Source organism: Dipodomys spectabilis, unplaced genomic scaffold (assembly GCF_019054845.1).
Source record: "Dipodomys spectabilis isolate Male_0828 unplaced genomic scaffold, ASM1905484v1 ptg000032l, whole genome shotgun sequence".
Taxonomy (NCBI): Eukaryota; Metazoa; Chordata; class Mammalia; order Rodentia; family Heteromyidae; genus Dipodomys; species Dipodomys spectabilis.
The window spans coordinates 3,452,768-3,469,985 of record NW_024870709.1 but is presented as its reverse complement, the minus strand read 5'-3'; the positions used below and the strand labels follow the sequence as shown (position 1 = coordinate 3,469,985).

General features: G+C 41.3%; 1 protein-coding gene across 4 annotated transcripts in view; it reads right to left on the bottom strand.

Moving 5' to 3' along the window:
* Nucleotides 1-16,620, bottom strand: part of LOC122105645 (amyloid beta precursor protein) — a 211,365-nt gene extending 194,745 nt beyond the window's left edge. For 2 of the 4 annotated variants that reach the window (XM_042676972.1, XM_042676973.1), the window contains exon 1: nucleotides 16,385-16,620. In XM_042676972.1, the coding sequence (XP_042532906.1) occupies nucleotides 16,385-16,441 (57 nt within the window). In that variant the 5' untranslated portion in view covers nucleotides 16,442-16,620. The remainder of the gene's footprint in view (nucleotides 1-16,384) is intronic. The other 2 variants (XM_042676970.1, XM_042676971.1) reach the window with 1 other exon arrangement.
* Between the last annotated feature and the right edge of the window lie 598 nt (nucleotides 16,621-17,218).

Below are 17,218 nucleotides of genomic sequence, written 5' to 3'. Positions count from 1 at the left end.
ATATATCTTCACATTATTGGAATAATGTAATTAAGAGACATGTAATTTAAAATCAAAAGTAGTTTCATTTTTACTGATGCAACAAATATATTAAGGTTTATTTACCACTTTTCTCTGTTTTCCTTCTCTTTCAGTACCACAAATAAACATGAACAGAAGTGAAAATCTGTGAAACTACAGAAGATGTTTGATATGATAGTCAGATCTAGTATAAAAGAGGTTTTCTGTACCATGCTCTGTCCTAAAAATCCTCAAAGCTTGTCTTATCTGCTATTCCTTTCAAAGAACAATTGCAGCAACAGTCTCTAGATCAAATGAAAGTTAGTTTACCATCAGGGAGAGTAAACCATCACTGCCACTATTACCTATAGAGACAATGAAATTATCCCTTTTTTCTATTGCTCTAGGTGAAAGGATTTCCTAGGGATATAAATCTGAACACATCTTGGATTGAATCAAGTGAGGGGGCAGCTCTTGTTCCTGGAGCTAAACAAACAACAACAAAAAATACTATTCTGTATATTGTCCATCACTTCACATGGACTTCCTATGTGGTTAGCTAGCAGGTTAGCAAAGTGAACAGATGCAAAAATCCTCTAATTGTTCTTTGAGAATCTTGGGTTTTAATGTTTATTAGCCATTTCATTTTTTCCCAAATCCTTTACAGTATTATATTTCCTCTACATCCCAAAATGCCACTTGTAGCTAAATTATCTTATCATTTCTTATTTTTTTTTTTTTTTTTGTTGGTGGGAATGTAAACTTGTTCAACCTCTTTGGAAAGCAGTATGGAGGTTCCTCAAAAGACTTCACATAGAACTCCCCTATGACCCAGCAATCCCATTTTTGGGCATTTACCCAAATGTTTATCATTTCTTATTTTTAAGAAGAGAATCCAGGGAACTGGGAATGGTGGTACATCCCTATAATCTCAGTTATCTAGAAGCAGGAGGCAGGGGGAATCTAATGTTTGAAGCTAGCCTGAGCAAAGTTAGTAATACTAGTTATAAGGTAGAGTTGCCTTAGAACAAAATACAAAAAAACAGAGGAGAAACAGGGACATAGCTCAAGTACTAGAGTCCTTGTCTACCATGTGCAAGGCCCTAGATTCAATACCCAATATTAAACAAAGAAAAAGAGAGAGGGAACAGGTTGGGAAAAAAGGAGGGAGGAGAAAAGAAGGGAGAGAAAGGAAATCTAGAATATGTTCCTAATAGCCATGTCCCATCTAATCAAGAATATTGACTTGCTTCCCTTGCAGCTAGGTGTCACACTATCCAGCCCAAAAGATTAAATACATATTGAGAAAGATTTCTGCAAAACCTCCTAAATCTAAGTAAACCTTAGTCATCCTAAAACTGGCTACTCTAATTTTAGGAATACTTAAAAGCACTCCATTGCTTAGTAAATGAACTTCAAACTTATTAAGGGCATCAAAATAATTAATTTCCTACTGCCTTTCTCACCACATACCCAGAGCTGCTTAATAAAACCTCTGCTCCCTTGTTCTTGTTTCTATCTAAGCAAGCACTTCCCTGCCTAATATTTTCCATTCATCCTTGAAATCCTGTACAAATGCTGCCTACTTCTCTGTGAATACATTAATATGTCCTTCTGATGAAACCTCTGGCACATCATACCAAATTATTTTCACATTTCTTTTTCCCCATTGAGCTGTGGATTTCCTCAAGGCACAGACTGTTATCTGTCTACTTAGCACCAACCAAATTCTAGGACTCCTATCACATTGGAAATACAAATACGATCCAGAGCATGTCCACAATATGAATTATTTTTAAAGGTGCAAGATAAGTGAGACAATCAGTAGTAAACAAGCAGAAGTCCAAGTTAATGCCAATATCAAAGAAGTCAATTATAAATTCTAGGAGACACTTTGGAGTAAAGATAAAATGAGTCAGCAAATCATGCAAGCACCAATTAAACATCCGACATTTACATTCCTTTCCTTTGCAAAAGAATCAGTCTTGTGCTTAGACTTGGATTTCTTGCATTCAAACTAGAATATAACGAGCCAATAAGCAGAGAGGTAATGTGTCAGTTTTCTTAAAATGCCTAAACAATCTAAGTGATAATAAGTAAAATAGCAGGGTGCTGGCCAGCCTTAGAAGGCTGAGATCTGAGGATCATTGTTCAAAGCCAGCCTTAACAGGAAAGTCCATAAGACATCTATCTCCAATTAACCATCAGAAAACTAAAATTAGAGCTGTAGTTCAAAGTGGTAGAGTGCTAGCCTTGAGCAAGAAAGCTCAAGGATAGCACCGAGGCCTCAAGTTCAAGGCCCATGACCAACAAAAAATTAAATAAATAAGCAAGTAAACTGATATTTTACCCAATGACTATTCCCTCTCCCCAAAAAGACACATGTTGACAGTATTTTTCTCATCTCCTCAATTAATTATGAAATCAATAAATACAAGAAATACTTCCAACAAATTAAACATTTACATTTTCCATCTTTTGTCCTTATAACATGGGCCCCTCACCCCATCCCCAATCAAACAAATTGAACTTGCAAGACCAATTTACAATAGCATAGTAAAACATCCACAATGCAAATACAAAGAAAAAACCAAGTAGAACTGTCTTCTACATGGTTTATTTAGGAAAACCCTCCCTGCCACACCACATCCTTCATTATCTTTCTCCTGACCAGCTCTCTTGGCTGTGCTGATAAATTACTCAGTTGTAAGGACATTTCTAGCCAACAGCCTTCCCTTCTATTCCATTGAAGCCTTTCAGTCAGTCATAAAGCTACCTGATCACCACCTGGAAATCTTCCAGCTCCCCTCAGGGATTCCTCTCATACTTCACTGAACAAGTAAGCAATGATTCCAAATTGTGTTACAAATACATTTTTAACTGTTCAGTTCTTCCTTCACAATGTTACAACTAAGAGCAATATGTAAGCTACCTTCATATTTAATAATTATGGGCTAGCCAAGAACCTATCCCTACCCAAATAACTATAAGAACATAAAATCTGGTTTACTTTTAAGTTAGATTTAAGTTTTATGGATTCTGGATTAACACTTGACAAAATATTAAAATAAAAAACAGACAGAAAAGACAAGCAAGATACAAGGCTAATCATAATACCCTCAATTAGATTTTCAATGCCTGTCAATTTATTGGCATTTAGTGTCTATGACTTCAGGTCCTTGAACTTGGAAAGTACAATTTCTTTAGAAAAAAGTAACAGAATTCAGTACTTTAAAAAGGAGGGTGGAGACAATGTTGATCCTCTTCACATTTATGTAAAAAGGAAATATTAACTGTTAACAGACCAAAAAAAAAAGCAGCAAATGAAAGTAAGTCATGACAATGAAATTTTCATTTTAATAGCCACTCAATTTAATTCTAAAATGAAACATTTTCTTTCTAAAATCCACCAGCTATTCACACAAAATAATTTCTAGGGATGCTCAATTGAAAGTGACCCAACACATCAGGGAATTGATATTTTACGAAAGAGGCATTTCCTGTGGGGACAATTGAATTTCTGAAACAAAGAGCTGTAAATCAATGAATATTATTAAGTTAGTGACAGTGTTTATAAAACTTTTCTACAATAAAATGTTTTAGAAAAGGCAGTACATATAAATCTTAGCTAAAGGCTTTGTTCTTTTTCTATGCTTGTTCATAATCTGTTTTTCCCTTTTTGATGGTTCTGGGACTCAAACCCAGGGCCTTGGCATACGCCAGGTCAGTACTCACCAACGTACTTTAACACCAGCTCTCATAATCTTTTAAATATAAAGAAAATATCAGCTGGGTACTTGTGACCCCCCCCCCCCCATCTATCTGTAATCCTAGTTACTCAGGAAGCTGAGATCTGAGGGTAATAGTTTGAAGCCAGGCGGAGCAAAAATGTCCTTGAGACATATCTCCAAATAACCACCAGAAAGCCAGAAGTGGAACTCTGGCTCAGACCTCAGTGTGCTAGCCTTGAGCATAAAAGCTCAGGAGCTAGGCACTGATAGCACACACCTGTAATCCTAGCTTCTCAGGAGGCTGAGATCTGAGGATTGCAGTTCAGAGCCAGCCCGGGCAGGAAAGTCCATGAGACTTATCTCCAATAAACTACCAGAAAACTGGAAGTGGCACTTTGGCTCTAGTGGGAGAGCGCTCACCTTGAGCTGAAGAGCTGAGGGACAATGCCCAGGCCCAGAGTTCAAGACCCATGACCAACAACAACAACAAAAGCTCAGGGAGAAAGAGGGAGGGAGGGAATAAGGAGAGAGGGAGAGAGAGAGAGAGAGAGAGATTATTTTAATTGTCCTAAACCAAACACACAACCTCTTATTATCACAAAATAAAATTTCTAGAGTACTCACTGAAAATATTTAGTAAATACTAGGTTTAGTCTTTATCACCAGTGATAAAACAAACTATAGAAAACCGTGTAGTTAAAAAACAAAGAAAAGCACAACTATGTTTACTGCAGCATTATTTACCATAGCTAAGATATGGAACTAACCCATATGCCCCTCAGTAGATGAATGGATCAAGAAAAAAAAAAAAAAAAAAAAAAAATATATATATATATATATATATATATATATATATAAAATGGAATTTATGCCTCCATCAGAAAGAATGATATTGCCCCAATGACATTGGAAGACTTGGGAAAAATTATATTAAGTGAAGTAAGCTAGGCCCAAAGAAACATAGGTCCCTTGGTTTCCCTTATTTGTAGTAACTAGTATATGTCTGGGACAAGCAGAAAAGGTCAAAAGCTATGACCAGATAGGATGATGTTAAGCAAAATGAACCCCAAGATAGGGACACAAGAGGTTTTTTTCTTGCTTGCTATTGTTCCTAACATATTTATAATGTGCCAAGTGATTTTTTTTGTTGCTTTGTATGTTCCTCCCCCATGGTATAGCCCGTTTTCACTATATTTGATGCTGGTGCCCTGCATCTTGTATATACACTTCTCTAACTTGTGGAGGGGAAGGGAAAAAACAAAATGCTTAAATAGGGATACAGGTTGACCCATTGTAACAATGAGATGTACAAGACACTATGTTGAAAATGAACTTTACAATTTAGGAGGTGGGGGAGGAGTGCAGTTGTGGAGTTGGGTAGGGAGGGATGGTAGGGGAAAAACAAAGGAGGAGGTCACAATGCTTGATAGGAAATGTACTCATTACCTTGTTCATGTAATTGTAACTCCTCTGTACAATATTTTCACAATAAAAAAATATTAAAAAAACAAAGAAAACCTTGTAGTTGCAATCAATATTAACTTCTCTCTACTCTCTACCTACAAGTAGCTTTCCTGAATCCAATTATTCTTTTACATTACAGTAAATATATAGTTCAGATACCTAAGTTTATTTGAGCACTGACATCATCAGAGACTTCTTTTGAAAATACTACCTAAAGTATCACACCCAACACATTTCCACCTAAACTATCCTACATCTCTTATTGACCTCCATTTTTTTTCTAAGTCATTTACTATTTCCTGTTGATTCTGCTTATCCTTTACTGCTCCTCGGGGAAAAGCTAATTGAGAAATGAAAAAGAAGTGAATTTTCCTTTGCTGGATAAACTCATAAGAATCTTGATTTCTAAGGATATGGATATAAGCTACTGAATTCTTTACAGAACAGATTTTAATTTTAAATGTAATTAATATGTATTTGTGAATAAAATACACAGAGACATAGCCTTCCACATTTGTACATTCCTACTGGAGTTTCTTCAGAACTCTTCACTTCAAAATAATATATTTCAATATCAAAGATACAATGGTTCCAAATACACTCTAAGCAGCTAAAAGCAAGAGAATATTTGTTAGGAAATATGAGTATCTTCTCTTGCTTAATGTTTTATATATGTTTTCACTTTATTGAGACAGAATCTTGCTATAAAGTTCAGGCTGACCCAAAACAAGAGATCCTTCTATCTTCAAGGTCCCAAGGGCTATGGCTTGTAGGAGTACAACACCATTTCCAAAGAAATATGGTGGATTTTTAGCATTAATCTCTGAAAACATAAGCCAAATTTCAAAAACATCACTTTCAAAACAGAAAAGGACTTTCTAAATTATTTTTAGAAATCAATATAATGGAGGGGGTAATAATGCTCAATAGAAAATGTACTCATTACTTTACTCATGTAATTGTAACCCCTCTGTACAGTATCTTTACAATAAAATTATGATAAAAAATCAATATAATTAAATAGTGTTTATCTCTTTTTTTGTTTTTTGTTTTTTTTGTTTGTTTTTTTTTTGTCAGTTGTGGGCCTGAACTCTGGGCCTGGGCACTGTCCCTCAGCTCTTCAGCTCAAGGTTAGCCCTCTACCACTTGAGCCACAGTGCCACTTCCGGCTTTTTCTGCTTATGCGGTGCTGAAGAATCAAACCCAGGGCCTCATGCTTGCAAGGCAAGCACTCTACCACTGAGCCACCTTCCCAGCCCCTTTTGATGTTTTTGGGGGGTTTTGTTTTTTTTTTAATGCTTATCTCTTTATCATGTGGGTTTAGTAATTCAAACAAACTAGGTGAGTGATATTTGTTTAAAAAAAAAAAAGATACAATTGTGCTTTTGAAAATTCATCCAGTAATAGAAACATATAAGGTGCTTTGGTTGAACCAATCAAATCTTTTTTTTTTTTTTTTGGGGTCTGGTCGTGGGGCCTGAACTCTGGGCCTGGGCGCTGTCCCTCAGCTCTTCAGCTCAAGGCTAGCGCTCTACCACTTGAGCCACAATGCCACTTCCGGCTTTTTATTTCCTGCTTATGTGGTGCTGAGGAATCGAACCCAGAGCCTCATGCATGCAAAGCAAGCACTCTACCACTGAGCCACCTTCCCAGCCCACCAATCAAATCTTGATAATCCCATTTTCTTTATTTTCTATTACAATTGAAATTTATATCGCCTCATTAATTTTATTGTAAAATACCAATCAAGTACAAGCAAAGAAAAAGTGAAAGAATGAGTTTGTGGTAGCTGAGGATGAAGGAGGTCTAAAATACATAAATGTATCTCCAGGATAAGATTAAGCCTTTAGTTTATCTTCGTGTAAAACGCCTCTATGGATCAAAATATATTACAGTCATTATAGCTTTGATATTTAGCAAGGCAACAAGAGTAATAATGCATTTTTCACTTAGACTTTTCTTTGAATAACAAATCTCTTATTCTCATAAGTGTTGTTTAATTTGTCAGTCTAGTATTTAGAATGCCTTAACTTTACTCAATGAAGATAGTATGTGGCTTTCTCTGAGCCCAGAGTACATGCCACACAAAGTTCTCTTAGAAAAAGAGAACAGCAAAGAACAATTTCATACCTATGAAGGCACCAAAACACCAACAATAGCTTATTCTTGCTGAATCAGTTTTTTCTTTTTTTGTGGCCTTATCATTTCTTTATTGTTATAATCTTTACTTGCACAGAAAGGTTTCTATTCAGCAATTTCATTTGGAAGAAAATCTCATAAATAAGGCAAAACAAAAACAAAAAAGACTGGAAATAAGGATATTTGAATGTTGCTTGGGGTCTACAATTCACAAGACTTTAAGAAATCACTGCATAGGACCCAATTATCTTCAAAATGGGTTAATTCTGGTGTTTGTCTTGTTTATTTCTTATCTATGTTCATGGACTCTACAAGTGAATCTAAGACTATCATTCCTCACTATGTTCTGCTTGTAGTGGTGTGTTTATTATAGAGTGTCTTAGTTATATTCTCCTGCCTGAACCCACCCTTGCTTGAGCAGAGCAATCACAAACGTATGGCTGGTTAACAAGCCCACAGACCTCGTAGGAGTTTGGTTTTTGGCCTAATCATTGGTTAATCAGGCCTACCCAATTTAATGTACTACCCAATTTAGTGTACTCAAAATTTCCAAATATTTATGTTATTTTTTTTTTAATTTTTACTTTTTTGCCAGTCCTGAAGCTTGAACTCAGGGTCTGGGCACTGTCTTTGAGCTTCTTTTGCTTAAAGGTAGCACTCTACCACTTGAGCCACAGTGCCATTTCTGGATTTTTCTGTTTATGTAGTACAGCAGAATCGAACCCAGGGCTTCATGCATGCTAGGCAAGAACTCTACCACTAAGCCACATTCCCAGATTCCAAATATTCTTAATCTAACTGCAAAATGAAGACTGAAATTCTCTTATGAGCAAAATATTCTAGGTTTGTAAATAGTTTTAATTTAACTATAGGTCATGAATAAGTTGTAGTGATTTGATAACATAGCTGGTTATATAAATTTATCTTATCTGAAAAAGAAAAGAAAAAGAAAAAACTGGTTTCTGAACAGAAATGCTGCATTCTCAAGCAATCTGTTCTCGGGTTTCTGTCTTAGGTGAAGATCACGTTGAGTTTCCACTGTAGCAGCAAGATTCCTTTGCTAGCATCTGAAATGTTCCTTTTCTGGAGGACATTGGCAAAGCCTACAGTAAGATTTTGCTGAAAACTAAACCAACCTTGTTTTCCAGCTCCTTGCACAGAGCTGATAGCCCAACTAATAGTTGAGTTAATAATCGAGCCAATATATAAACTTGCTCAGTATCAGACATGTGGCATGTTGCCACTATGTACATTAAAACTAAGTCTTTCCCATTAGGATAAAACCTGTTTATGCTTTCTTTATGTTTCTATACTATTAAACTGTTCAATCAGCATGAATTTTTAAATACCTTCAAAATCTAACTAAAATAGATTATACATTTACTAAAATTTCAAATATACGTTCTTAAACTATTAAATGTGAGAATTTTTATATTTAAATCGAATACATTCTTTCTTCCTTTTCCTTATTTTTTTTCTTTATTTTTTTCTTTATTTTTTCTTTATTTCTTTGCTTTCTTATTATGTAGCCTAGGTTAGCCCTGAACTCCTGATCCTCCTGTCTCGGATTACAGGCCTGAGTTGCCATACCTGGCTAAATTAATTTGTTTTCACAGAGGAAACTGCCTATTTCCAATAAGTCTTATTTTGTCGATAAATGAACTTAATCTAAAAAATGAAACACCATGAGGTATTTAACTCTCAAAAACTATGCATTTGTAAAAACAAAAAGATATGTTTTACATCAACAAACACATAATAAATAACAATACTTATACAGCGCTTATAACAGGCCATGAGGCTGCATGTATCTTAGCTCATATATCTGTTATCTGTTCTTAGCACATTATACACTGATTGAAACAACATGATTGAAACAATCCAAACCTCATCAACCATAACAATGATTATCTACATTCATGAAGACACAGAAACTCTGACCGCAGTTGAGAGCTCAAAAGGGAACAAATTAGGATTATACCCAAATAATTTTGCCCCAAACTAGGATATTTCTGAGTCAGAGTGTTATGGTGTAGATCTTAATTGCCCCCAAAGGTCCTTTGGAGTAAAGTCTTAGTCACCAGAGTGGCCCTCAGGAGAGGTAAGGAACCTTTAGGCGTGGGACTTATGGGCAGGTTGTAGTTCAGTGGCAAGGATGGGGGGCGGGGGTGAGGGGTTAGAGAGTGCGGAGGTGTTCTTAAAGGAGACTGTGGGACATGATTCCATCTCTTTTCACTTCCAGGACACTGACCTCAGCAGCTTGATCCATTACACACTTTCTGCCATGCTATACTGCCTAGCCACAGGCCCAAAAGTAAATGGTCTGTGAAACAAAGTAAAAAACCTTTCCTCACTTTAAGTCAATTATCTGAGGTACTCCTGTTAGAGTAACGGAAAGCTGACTCGCACGGTGACTCGCACGGTGTGCAATGTGCCTTCTCTACACAATTGAGAAATGCTCAGTGACTCAGTGTCACGGGCCTAATATCCCTTCCAGAGTCAAAATCAACATTATCAGGGTGGAAACAACTCCAGTTCTATCTCATCTTTTTCTCTGACTATCTACTATCTTCTTTCATAAGCTGCTCTAATTTTAGCAATATTCAAGCTAAATTTGCATCAGATGCTTTTTCAAAATCATGAAGTTACAGAAGCAGTTGTACAAACCTGTAGTCCCAGCTACTGGGAAAGTCAGCTTTCTGCACACCTCATGATCTCATCTCAAAATAAAACAAAAATGAAACAAAACAAACAGCAGTAGCCACCCCAAATAAATCTAAATTAAATGCCACCTTTGCGCCATACTGCAGCTAAAATTTAAAACATGTAAACCTGGAGCCTCTGAATTGTTAAATAAGTCAGCTACTCTATGAAGCATTGACTTAAAAAACTATTAACAAACATACCATTTCTTTTCTTTTAAATAAACTATTCCCAAAGCAGTCCTTCTAACCCTACTTTTTTACTTCTAAAGGGATTTTTACTTTTTTTTTTTTTGCTGGGGGGGGGGGGGAGGGGGGGGGGCGACCATGGGGCCTGAACTCTGGGCCTGGGCGCTGTTCCTCAGTTCTTCAGCTCAAGGCTAGCGCTCTACCACTTGAGCCACAGCGCCACTTCCAGGTTATTTTTTTCTGCTTATGTGGTGCTGAGGAATCAAACCCAGGGCCTCATACATGCAAGGCAAGCGCTCTACCACTGAGCCACCTTCCCAGACCAAGGGATTTTTACTTCTAAAGGGATACAACTAAAGCCTACTTATTAACCAGGATTAACCTGAGGAAAAAAATGCATCAAACATCTTTTTATCCAAAGAAAATAATGAAATGCTTACTTTATAGTTATTTCTTAAACTAGTTACATTAAACTAAAGGAATCGTTATGCAACATTTCCCCTTTTACCAAGGTTTTCATTTGCAAACTGGGGTGGAGGATGTAGGCACAGTCTGCTTTTTATAATGAAAGAAAGAGAGGAGTGAGCGAGAAAAAGAAAGAGATACTGAGGTAATGACTTACTGTCTAAAGCTGTTTCTAATTCAAGAGTCAAGTTTACTCCTTCACCTCTCTTCTCCTACCCACTTAGAAGGGGTATCTATATACTATGACACAGGCTTCTCAGAAAACAGTTTTGACCATCAATCTGCCGTCATATATTTGTATCTGGAATCCCACAGTAAGAAAGAAAAGATTTCACCATCAAGCAAAACAGATGATGATGATGATAGATAGATAGATAGGATAGATAGATGGATGTATCTATCTATATATACACATATATATATACATATATGTGTATGTGTGTGTGTATTATATATATACATATGAGATTGGAAAGAAACACTGGCCAATTACATCCTAAGTGTAGGAACTGTGCTATAAGGACGGGCAAGTTTTCTTTAACATCACAAGGGTCTCTCACACAGTGAGTAGGGTTTGCTAATAATCCTTGCTACCAAGACAGTATTAATTCCTAACAGTTTTTAGGAGGGATGAAAACAAAAAAATGGTCTGTGTATTTTTCTGCCTATCTCCATATTTATAGGTCTACCTGTTGCCTCTTGCATTGCTGGATCTTTTTCGTTTTGAGATCAACTTGAGGAATCTTGCTGCAAGATATTAAAATGGTGGTTTGCATGTGGTACAAATTGGTATGTTTATAACTGGTCAGATGTTCACACAAGAATTCCAATTTTTTTTGTAATGCCAAGATCCTGGCATTGCTGCAAGGGATCATATTTAGTTGCATTGGGTAGAGTCCTAAAAATATTTGTGCCCCCCCCCCTTTAGTCTTCCTGATTCTGTGAAGAGTAAGAATGTAAGCAGAATCTTTTCCTAGTATGTATCAGGGTTCTGACCCTGTGGCTACAAAAAAAAAATAAAAGTACCATCGACATGATTTCAATGTACAGTCAAAGTTGAAAAATCACCTTTCACGAAATGTTAAAAATACTTTATCAAAAAAAAAAAGAGAAGGAGAGAGAGGGAGGAAGGGAAAGAGGAAAGAGAGGGGAAGGGAAAGGGAAAAAAGCTCCCTACCATAATGCTTCCAGTGTATTGCTATTGCTACCTCGCACGTGGTCAAACACCACTGTCACATAACAGCTCGCCTGTCTGTTTTTGGCCCCTTACTTCCTCATTTCTATCCCCCTGCTCCTTCCACAGTGGACTTCACACTTGTCATACTCCATGTGTTCATACCTAGTTTATGTATTGTCTGCTTCCCCAGACTCGAAGCCTTGTGAAGAAGAAGATGGTGTCTGTCACAATATTATCAAAGCTTGGGGACAGGATCTGGTCCAAACAAGGAAATTAAAAAAAAATTCCCTAATGACAAAGAAATCAAACAAATCATATTCTGTGTTAATTCTTTCTTTAAGAACCTCACCTATGTTTGGCTATAAACCTGGCACAGACAATGGAGAGATAAGACAAAGGTCCTGCCTAAACAGAGTGTGTGTGTGTGTGTGTGTGTGTGTGTGTGTGTGTGTGTGTGTGTGTGTGTGTGTGTGTGTGTGTGTGTGTGTGTGTATGTGTGTGTCTTGGGAGGGCAGAGAGAAGGTGAATAAATACTGAACATGAAAAGGCTTCAAATCCATTCCCAAGATCTGATATGTAAACACAGTTGTTAATTTAGCACCAGGAAATGATCCTGGATTCTGGTCCAATGTTCCTTTACTCTTTCAGTTATGGGTATTCACTCTGTAACGTCTTCTCATTATACTCCTTCATCTGTACTTTCTTCTTGGGTACTTAACACATTCAACTTTCTTTTATAATTATGTACATGTTTTGTTCCTACAAACTTCCATAGAGAATGATATGAGTAATGAAGTATGTGCAGTCAAAAAAGACCTTGAATTCTGGAAGCTTGGCATTTAAAGTACATTTGTATAAGTTTGTTTATTTTTATGTGTTTGATATAAAAGGGAGAGATTTAAAAGGAACCATATCAATGAATTACACTTTTTAAGACTCCAGGCAATAAATTTTGCAAAAATAATGTACAGTCCTACTGAAGTTTATTGTACTTATTTATTCATCTTTGCACTCGCGCACTGTGTGTGTGTGTGTGTGTGTGTGTGTGTGTGTGTGTGTGTTGGTACTAGGGCTTGAACTCAGGCAATGTCCTATAGCTTTTTTGTTTGAGTCTGGCATCCTACCATTGAGCTCTACTTCCAGCTTTTTGGTAGTTAATGGGAGATAAGAGTCTCAAAGACTTCCCCCACTGAGGCTGGCTATCTTCAAATCTCAGCCTCCAGAGTAGCTAGGATTACAGGTGTGAATTAGAGTGAATTACCTACCCACCCTTCTGCCACACAGCAAATGTGACCCACAACCTTCACCATCATAATATATATATACAAAAATATATACATATAATATATATACATACAAAAACACTAAATGGGGATCCTATAGAAATAAGGAAAAATCCTTAAATGGTTATGCTAATAAACCCTTCATTTCCCTTCAAACCAATATTCAATTGATCACTGATTTGCCTTTCATTTCTTTTTGAAAATATCAAGTCATTTCTAATTTAATCTTGTGAATCTTGCTAATTCTTTTTTCATTTCCTTCATCCAAAGTAGGCATGGTTGTCATCTAGTAACTTCTCTGTCATACTAATAGCTTTGCCCAGAGCCACCGGCAGACTCTGCTGCTCAGGGTGACAGGAGAGAAGCATCTGCAGCCTGCCAATTATCACGGCTGACAAGGAGGAAAAGGGAGGACTCCTTTACAGTTCACCATCAAACCTCAGCTTCTCTTTTCTGCATGTAAGCATCAGCACATAAGTGGCCAGTACCACTCAGTGACAGGCAGTTACTAGAATCTGTGAATTAGCACCACCACCAAGGCAAGATCATCCTAATTGGGTCAGACTATCAAAACAGAAAGAAAAAAAAGTATAATAATGAATAAGCAGCCAAGTAAACAAATAAATAAATACAGGTATATCAGGGTTTGTTACACTCAAGCTTCTAATCAATGCACCAGGCAAAAAGCAACAACGCAGAAAAGAAGGCTTTCCTTCCCTACAAGCTAAGACCCATCATCATTGCCCTTAATTCATTTCATTTCCTTTTTAGAGCCACCTGCAGCAGACCTATTTTCTAGCTGTACAAAAGACAGTGAGCTCGTAATTACATCGTTTTACTGGACACAGAGAGAGCTGCCTAAATCCTTCTCAATCCTCATTAGAGTGAATTACCTACCTACCCTTCTGCCAACATTTTGCAAAATGTATTCTGAATCTCATCTCTGCCCTGAAACAGTGACAATAACAGGAGAAAATCTCCAAAAGGATGACAGAAAAAAAGCAAGAAAATGCAAGCAAACAGGCCAACAAATAAATCCAAATCACATCAGTACATCAGTCTACAAACTACTTCTTTTTCCCCAGGAGGGGAAATGAACAAGAAAGTTAAATATCTAAGTTTTGACAAAAACTCCAAAAAAATAAGGTTATCCTTTTAATTACTTAATTTGTCTTTAAATTTGTAGGGCAATTCCAAAACAAAAAAAAAAAGAGGAGAGAATACACACATCAAAATTTGAAACACTAGAGAAATCTGAATTTCTTTAATGAAATGTCTTTTTAAAAACCACGAGAAAACAAATCGTTACACTCTTAAAACAACCTGCCTTAATGCTGCAGGGAGTCTAATTTCGGAGTTATTTGTCTTTAAAAAAAAATCGGAAGGTAAGAAAGTTCATTGACCTTGTAAATAAGGGAGGGGAAAACAAAACTGTAGTGTGATGTCTACACAGTTTCAACTGAATTACAGGAAAAACATTTCTCCGGAAATTGCTTTTTTTTTGGAAAATTACTATGAGGTAGGGAGGGAGAAGGAGGGAGGCAGGTTGGGGAGGGGAGATGATAAAGGGTAGGAAAATGGTAGGATATTGAACGGGAACCCCCAAACGGCTGCACCACGCAAACGACTGTCACGCAAAACAACTTGGAAGCATCTTTTACATAAGATGAAAAACAGTCATGCTGCACAGGCATTAGCTAAATGTTGGAGAGTTGGATGCACGGGGAAGACTTGTTCCATACACCTAGTGGTGGGTGGATTTTCACCAAGCTGCAGCCTCTACACAGCTTTTCTTTGCTGCACTGCAGAGGCGCCATCTTCTCCCGTCTTAATCTTCGTTCTATTCAATCCTTTTATCTGCACCCTAAAAAAAGAGCCCCTCCCCGTGCACCCCCTGGGGGTCTAAACCAGAGTCCCCAGAGCTGCCAAAGAAGAGGCCGCGCCTGGATCACACAAACGCCTTCTTTGATGCTTAAGAGGGGAGATCCCGGCCTCCCAGCCTCCCTGCCTCCCCAGCCACTACCCTTGGCACCCCCAACTCTCTGCTAGTTCTCCTCCCCCCGCCCCGCCCGAGGACTTCACAGCTCTGCAACATCTACTCTGAAGGTGGGAAGTGGAGGGACCCCCTCCCCCCCGGATCTGGAGATTCGGCCGGAGAGGCCCCAGCCCCCATTCCCACCCACCCCGCACCCCACCGTGGGGCAGGCGCGCAGAGCCGGGTGCCAGGGAGCCTCGGCGGCGCACGGCCCCGCGCGGCGGGCTCAAGTCACCGCGCCCCGGACGGCGAGGGCGGGGTGTCGCGGCTTTTGTTCCCGGGGACATTCAGCGTCCCCGGGAGAGAGAAGCTGGAGGGGCTGCGAGCGCACGCCCAGGACGTCCAGGCTGGAGAGGGAGACGGGAGGGCGGGGTGGCCGAGGGTCTCCGAACCCCTTCCAGCCCACATTAACTTCACGCACACAGGCACGCACACACACAAAGGGAGGCGCAGAAATGGACAAAGTTTGCCCGCGGAGGTGGTGAGCGAGCGACCCCGGCGCCCACCCCGGCGCCCGCTCCGGCTCCCGGGGCGCACGCGGGGTGCCGCCGCCAGCGACCGACCGCGCCGGGGTGTGGGGGGGGGATCGCGCCAGGAAAGAAGGGGCAGGGGGAAGACGGGTTGGAGGTGGCCTAGAAGAACCCGGGGTGGGGGGGGGGGGGGAGAGGGAAATGGGGAGGAGGGGGAGGCGGCTTCCAGATCAGCCACGATTTCCCCACACACACCCCACCCCAGCCCCGAAGAGCAGAGGGGGGGAAAAAAGGGAAGGGCGGCGACTTCGGGGCTGGGGAGCGGACCCCGGGACGCCGCGCGCTCGGTTTCCCACACGTGTTCCCACCCCTGCCCCCCTCCCCCGCCCCAAATCTGAATGTCGTTCTCCTTCCCTGGGTCCCGCTCTCGACGGCAGGGACCGAGTAGGTGGGGACTGGGGGGGGGGGGAGACATGGGAGCTGAGGATCGTCCCGAGCTGGCGCAGATCCGGGGCGCCAGTCCGCTCCCCGTCTGCGGGCCGGGACGCGCGTCCCCCGGGCAGGGCAGGGCAGGGCCGGGCCGGAGGCGGGGATGCGCCAGCCGGGATGGAAGGGGGGGGGTCCCCGGGACTGCACCCCCTTATTCAAGACGCGGAGGCTGTGGATTGGATCTTCACGGTGCGCCCCCTGCCAACAACCCCCCCCCCCATTTCAAGGCGCGGCACCCACCTCCAGAGCCCCAGCCGTCCAGGCGGCCAGCAGGAGCAACGCCAAACCGGGCAGCATTGCCACCCCGCGCCGGGCACCGAGTGCGCTGCCGTGCGAAGGAGATCCGCCGCGCCCCGGCTCTGCCCGCGTCTCGCCGCCGCCGCCGCGGTCGTCTCCGAGGGTCCCCCCCGCGCTCGCTCGCACAGCTCCCGGGTGCTGTTGCCTGACCGCGGGCGGCTGAGGAAACTGACGGAGCGGGAGCGCGGCGGCGGGGCTGGAGCCCGGCGAGTCAGCTGATCCGGCCCACCCCGCTCGGCACCCGTGAGGGACCCCTAGCGGCGCCCCGGGGAGCTGCGCCTTTCCGCCCGGCCGCTCTCCCGAGCGCGCGCGCGCGTGCGCCGGGAATGCCCCCCCCACCCCCGCACGGCCCCCCCCCCCCCCTGCGGCCCACAGGTGCGGCGCCCGGGGCGCTCAGGGGGCCGCCCCGCCGTCCGCACACCTGGGCTGGGGAGACCGTCGGAGGGAGAGGCGGAGGCCCGGGGAGGGGCCGCGCGGGGTTAGGGGGAAGGTGAGTTGGAGGACGTTTAGGGCACCCGGAAAGTCGGGAGTTCTCTGCGCTCGTCCCCGTGAGCTTGACTCATCCGACCCCGCAGGCCTCCCCAAGAAGGGGGTGACGGGGTGCGGCCGGGGTGCCCGTCCACCCGCACTTCGGATTCGGTCTGGCTTTGGAGAGGTGGAATCCGGCCTTTCCAGGAGGGAACGGGAAGCGATTGGAGCTTGAAGGGAGTAAATGTGATTTCTTTGCTAGTTGAGAGAGCAGAAATAAACTGGGGGGCTGTGGAAGGGGGGGGGTTG